General features: G+C 42.6%; 1 protein-coding gene across 1 annotated transcript in view; it reads right to left on the reverse strand.

Moving 5' to 3' along the window:
* Window positions 1-6924, reverse strand: part of LOC111973957 (adhesion G-protein coupled receptor V1-like) — a 248282-nt gene that overhangs the window by 120002 nt on the left and 121356 nt on the right. The window contains 6 exon segments of the mRNA XM_070446866.1: window positions 1742-1918; window positions 2704-2906; window positions 3194-3449; window positions 3646-3792; window positions 3987-4191; window positions 4367-4589. Of these exon segments, the coding sequence (XP_070302967.1) occupies window positions 1742-1918; window positions 2704-2906; window positions 3194-3449; window positions 3646-3792; window positions 3987-4191; window positions 4367-4589 (1211 nt within the window).

Below are 6924 nucleotides of genomic sequence, written 5' to 3' on the forward strand. Positions count from 1 at the left end.
GAGTGGTTTTATCAAGGAGATTAAAGGAATGGAGTTTTCATTCAGGAGATAAAGGAATGGAGTGTTTTCATTCAAGGAGAATAAAGGATGGAGTGTTTCATTCAAGGAGAATAAAGGAGTGGAGTGTTTCATTCAAGGAGAATAAAGGAATGGAGTGGTTCATTCAAGGAGAATAAAGAATGGAGTGTTTTATTCAAGGAATAAAGGATGGAGTGTTCATTCAAGGAGAATAAAGGATGGAGTGTTTCATTCAAGGAGAATAAAGGAGTGGGAGTGTTTCATTCAAGGAGAATAAAGGAATGGAGTGTTCATTCAAGGAGAATAAAGAATGGAGTGTTTATCAAGGAGAATAAAGGAATGGAGTGTTTCATTCAAGGAGAATAAAGGAGTGGAGTGTTTCATTCAAGGAGAATAAAGGATGGAGTGTTTTCATTCAAGGAGAATAAAGGAATGGAGTGTTTTATTCAAGGAGAATAAAAGAATGGAGTGTTTCATTCAAGGAGAATAAAGGAGTGGAGTGTTTCATTCAAGGAGAATAAAGGAGTGGAGTGTTTCATTCAAGGAGAATAAAGGAATGGAGTGTTTCATTCAAGGAGAATAAAGGAATGGAGTGTTTTATTCAAGGAGAATAAAGGAATGGAGTGTTTCATTCAAGGAGAATAAAGGAATGGAGTGTTTATTCAAGGAGAATAAGGAATGGAGTGTTTCACTCAAGGAGAATAAAGGAATGAGTTTCATTCAAGGAGAATAAAGGAGTGGAGTGTTTCATTCAAGGAGAATAAAGAATGGAGTGTTTCATTCAAGGAGAATAAAGGAATGGAGTGTTTCATTCAAGGAGAATAAAGGAATGGAGTGTTTCATTCAAGGAGAATAAAGGAATGGAGTGTTTATTCAAGGAGAATAAAGGAATGGAGTGTTTTCATTCAAGGAGAATAAAGGAGTGGAGTGTTTCATTCAAGAGAAAAAGAGTGGAGTGTTTCATTCAAGGAGAATAAAGGAATGGAGTGTTTTATTCAAGAGGAATAAAGGAATGGAGTGGATCATTCAAGGAGAATAAAGGAGTGGAGTGTTTCATTCAAGGAGAAATAAAGGAGTGGAGTGTTTCATTCAAGGAGAATAAAGGAATGGAGTGTTTTATTCAAGGAGAATAAAGGAATGAGTGTTTCATTCAGGAGAATAAAGGAATGGAGTGTTTCATTCAAGGAGAATAAAGGAATGGAGTGTTTCATTCAAGGAGAATAAAGGAATGAGTGTTTTATTCAAGGAGAATAAAGGAGTGGAGTGTTTCATTCAAGGAGAATAAAGAATGGAGTGTTTCATTCAAGGAGAATAAAGGAATGGAGTGTTTATTCAAGGAGAATAAAGGAATGGAGTGTTTCATTCAAGGAGAATAAAGGAATGGAGTGTTTTATTCAAGGAGAATAAAGGAATGGAGTGTTTCATTCAAGGAGAATAAAGGAATGGAGTGTTTCATTCAAGGAAATAAAGGAATGGAGTTTTTATTCAAGGAGAATAAAGGAATGGAGTGTTTCATTCAAGGAGAATAAAGGAGTGGAGTGTTTCATTCAAGGAGAATAAAGGATGGAGTGTTTCATTCAAGGAGAAGATAAAGGAATGGAGTGTTTTATTCAAGGAGAATAAAGGAATGGAGTGTTTTATTCAAGGAGAATAAAGGAATGGAGTGTTTTATTCAAGGAGAATTGTGTAGCATATGGGCAGAGGTAGTAGTGTAAGTTATTACCTGGGAGACGTTGAACTGCAGTTCCCCCCGTGGGTCATCGTTCTCCTGGATGGTGACCTCAGCCACCTCCATGCCAGGCCTCTTCACACTGGGCTGGGCCGCCCCAGTCAACCCCCCCACTAGTTCCACGCCTGTGATGTTCACCAGGAAACTTTCAGCCAGCTCTGGAGCCTCATCCTGGTTGATACACACACACACACACAGCCCTCAGGTCTGGAGGACCTGACCAACACTGTGGGGTATGGTTGCCTGCTATATTAGGAGGAAAGAAAACCCAACCCACAGACAGGAACTACGGATCTTTCCCATGTTCCACTTCTAAAGAGCCTTTATTCCCCAATCAACCTTAAAGAATGTTGGCAGTTTCAGAGCACATAGAAACCAGGTCCATGTTTTTCAGAACTTCCTCTCAGTCTAAACAAAACACAATAATAGTTACCATTAAAATAGCCACTCAACACTGCAATTTACTAGGAATGGATCTATTCCGATGGGAAATAAGTAGTGGGTTTCCTCCGTGGCAGACCCAACACTGGTGGTTTGAGCCCTAGTATGGACCTACGCTGTAGGCAGAAAGCAGCCAGAATAGGCAGAAAGCAACCAGAACAGGCAGAAAGCAGCCAGAACAGGCAGCCAGAACAGACAGAAAGCAGCCAGAACAGGAAGAAAGCAACCAGAAYAGGCAGAAAGCAGCCAGAACAGGCAGCCAGAAGAGGCAAAAAGCAGCCAGAACGGAGCCAGAACAGACAGAAARCAGCCAGAACAGGAAGAAAGCAGCCAGAACAGGCAGAAAGCCACAGTGTCTGCTGAACCAATCTAGATTTACACTGCTGGGGTGGAAGAGGAGAAGGAGAGGAGGAGGGTCCGGTCCCCAGTCATCCCAAGATGAGTCTTTGGGATGGTTTGTCCATAAAGTAATAATCCATCATTTTCTATTCTATTCTACTATTTTCTATGCGTACCGGTAGTATGGTGATGGTGATGAGGGCAAGGGTGGCGTTCTCCTTCATGATGACGGTGCCCTCCCGGGGTGTGTAGTCCTGTGGRGTGCTGGCCTGGTTGGAGGGGGGCTTGGATAGGGCTGGTCCTGTCTGGTAGTGCACTGCCACCTCCCCAGAAGCCTCCTGCTCCCTCACAATGGTTAGCGTGACATTAGTGGGACTCGCTTGGGTGAAAAGYAGAGACAAACATGTACAAGGAGCATTAGACAACTTACCTAAACCTTATAGCCTGAACAAGGACAGAAACAGATTGGATAATGTGTAGTAATGAATCACACCAATGTCGTAGTGCCTGTCAAATCAAGCTATGATCGCTCATGACAACCAAACACTTCAGTAGCTTTAAAAATGTACATTGTTCAAATAGGGTTTATTTTTAACTATACACATTAGAAATTATTTTTCCACTGTATAAATAAATGCATAACAATACAAACAGCTGGCTTCTTACTCTGAGGCTCCTGTGTGAGGAGGTACTGGGAGTCCAGGTGCCAGCCTATCAACCCGTAGGGTGAGCCGTTGGGCAAGATGGTGAGGAGGGCCTGTGCTCTCTGGGGGTCAATCAGCGCCCCCCTGGAGAGCTGGTCTAGGCCCACTGTGGTGACATCCAGCAGGGTGATGGTGACCCTCTCCTTCAGCTCAGGGATGCTATCTGCTAGCACGGTCAGATAGATGGTAGCCACCACCTGGCCCTGGGAAAAYGTCACCTGAGAAACACGGTAGAGGACAACAGGGTGGATGTCTGTTCCTCTGTAGCTCAGCCAATCCAGGAAGTTAATTCGCAACCAATGAACTAAACTAGAAATGGCACATCAGTGAGTTGTTTGGTATCTCTTCTATTTCTCTATATCTAACACATGGAAGTTAGCCATGAGAGAGAGAGAGATGGGAAAAGAGACTCACCACTCCTGACGTGGGRAAGATGTCTTCCAGACTGCCGTTGGCTGCCCAGTGGATGGTCAGTCTCCTGAAGGTCCCTCTCCTCCTCTCAACACTCAGAGAGATAGGGTTGCCCTTCGTCAACTCCTCCACTTCCAYAGATAGAGAGCCCTGGAGAGACAGCATCAATGTCAGTGTGCACTGTAATATCATAAAGATGTTTACCATTCAACTGTATTGGAAAATAAAATATGAGCATAGAGCGTTAGCACTATAAATGTTATGTATGTATAGACATAGAAATGCAAGCAACAGAAACCTATTTGGAAATTGACAATGAATCAGAGTTAAACAACAGAGAGTACCTGTGTGAAGCCTATGACTCCATGGGCGTCATCATTGGTTGGAATAAGCACGGTCACCTGACCACCAAAGCCAATCTCAGCCCCTCCCTTGGGATTCTTCAGGACCACCCGGAACTGTTCGTCCTCCTCTGGGACATCGTCGTCGACGACGTTCACCGCAATCTCCAACTCCCGGTCACCAGGCACAAAACGCAACTCGCCATAGCTGAAAGTGAAATGCATTATGGTCAGAGAAGACAGCCACTGAAGAATGAACGAAGAACAACAGACACAAGTGACGACGTAAGTGACAATTTCCTCAAAGTTTGATCAAACATATGACCAATGCCTCTGGTCTCAATGTAATGAGTTGCCATGGGAACAGTGGGGCACATCTGTACCTGGGTATGAAGTCAGAACGGTTGGAGACAGAGGTGAGCTCATACATAGTGGTGCCTGAGGGCTCGGTGGCTGCTAGGAGGCTCTTAGTGGTGTTGATGTAGGGGAAAGGGAGAGAGAGGAATTTGGAGGCTGGAGGAGACGTGAGCACCAGGGCAAACAGCATGATGTCAGACCTCCAGGTGTACAGCGCTGAGCCGTTGCTCCCGGCCAGCAGGAGATGGGCTACGAGACACACAGAGAGAGAGAGAGAGAGAGAGATACGAGAGAGAGAGAGATACAGAGAGAGAGAGAGATATACACAGAGAGAGAGAGAGATATACACAGAGAGAGAGAGAGAGAGAGAGAGAGAGAGAGAGAGAGAGAGAAGAGAGAGAGAGAAAGATACAGAGAGAGAGAGAGAGACACAGAGAGAGAGAGACAGAGAGAGAGATTATCAAAATCCAGAAAAAACCCAGAAAAGAGTCGTTCATTCTAACACCACCTAAAAGAGCAATTCCCAAACCTTCCATAACAAAGCCATCACCTACAGAGAGATGGAACTGGAGAAGAGTCCCCTAAACAAGCTGGTCCTGTGGCTCTGTGCATAAATACAAACAGAGTCCCAGGACAGCAACACAATTAGACCCAACCAAATCATGAGAAATCAAAAAGATAATTACTTGACACATTGGAAAGAATCAACAAAAAAACAGAGCAAACTAGAATGCTATTTGGCCCTAAACAGAGAGTATACACTGGCAGAATACCTGACCACTGTGACTGACCCAAACTTAAGGAACGCTTTGAGTATGTACAGACTCAGTCAGCAGTGGTTCCTCCTTTAAAAGTTGCGAGTTTACACCGCGGGACTTAGAGGTAATTTGTGGTTTAGTACGGTACCCTGCGTCACCACTTCATTGATCAAGACCAGCACAAGGGGGAGTTAGAGCACTGATTATGCTTTGGGGTCCTACTGTGTCTCTAACTGACAATGAATGGGCGACAAACCTAAATAGAAACTGATAATTGTTCACGACTTCAGTATTACTTACTAAAACTGTTGCACTAAGGTTTTTATAATTTTATTTTGTTAGGGTTATTTGGCTCTTACTGTAGTAGTGTAGCCCACTCCCGACCAGTCATGTTGTACAGCGCCTGCGTGGCCCAACGGTCTAAGACACTGCATAACAGTGCAAGCTGTGTTGCTACAGATGCTGGTTCAATACCCGTGCTGKCCTTGACTRGGAGACCCATGAGATGACAGTAGGTTTTTGGTTTTTCTCCCTCTAAAAACAGAAATAAATCATTCTAAATGACAAACTGGCTTTATTTACAAATTAGTAACAATGTCTCACCCCATGTTCAAGAATGGTCTTTTTCCTCGCTCATTTTACGTCATTTGAAAACAAAATAATCTCTAAAATATTTAAGGTGCATTACACTAATAATGGCGCTGACTAGGGAAACGTTCCCACTGCTCTGTTCTTAGTGCCAGTCTGCACGTTCAAACTAAAACAATGTAACTAACAATGGCATCTTTATGCTTTCATTAATAAAATAATGATTAAAATACTCTTTCAAAATGCTGATGTTTATTTARTTATGGATCCATAACGAATTACTATGGGAATAAATATCACTGAATCACAGAAATATCCTCCAATCGTCTATATGCAATTTTTGGCGTAGTCACATCATATTTTTCGATATACTGTAGGCCTACCGTAGGCGACATGAGTCTCACTAGTGTTGAGTAATGTGCTGTTAAAAGTGGTGTAGGTCTTATTTATTTAAAGCATATTGAAGTTAGAAGCAAAAGGATTTGAAGCAATAGCCTACAACTATTTCAGCAYCGTTTCGCGCTGCTCTGAGACAAGCATGGGGACTGGTCTTGATAAATCAATGAGATTTTTATGTTCACTGAATCTTCGTTTGGGTATTGGTTAGACTAGAATWAAAAAAATAGAGTGCAGAAATGTTATGCTTTTAGTGTAACCTTTATTTAACTAGGCAAGTCAGTTTACAAGGACAGCCTACTCCTCATTTACAAGGACAGCCTACTCCTTCCTCCCCGTCGGGGAATTGAACCCCTCTAGTACAGCCATTATTGAAGGTGTTTCTCAAAGATGCCCTCTGGTGCCCAAATGTTTCTCAAAGATGCCCTCTGGTGGTCAAACTAGCACTAACTAGCATTAATGGTACGAGTGGTTCASACTTAATTAACATGCCATAGAATTAAGAATAGAATAACATAGAATAGCATGCCATAGAACTTCAAAGGACGAACCACTGTAGCCTTGCTATTGAAACAGGCCGCCGTACCTCATTTTGTGCACACTGCCCACAAAATGAGGTAGAAACKGAAATGCACTTCCAACCTCTTGCCAAATGTATGACCATATTAGAGACACATATTTACCTCAGATTACACAGATCCACAAAGAATTTAAAAACAAACCCAATTTTGACAAACTCCCATATCTATTGGGTGAAATACCATCACAACAGCAAGATTTGTGACCTGTTGCCACAAGAAACAGGCAACTAGTGAAGAACAAACACCATTGTGTGTGTGTGT

This window comes from Salvelinus sp. IW2-2015, linkage group LG15 (assembly GCF_002910315.2).
Source record: "Salvelinus sp. IW2-2015 linkage group LG15, ASM291031v2, whole genome shotgun sequence".
Taxonomy (NCBI): Eukaryota; Metazoa; Chordata; class Actinopteri; order Salmoniformes; family Salmonidae; genus Salvelinus; species Salvelinus sp. IW2-2015.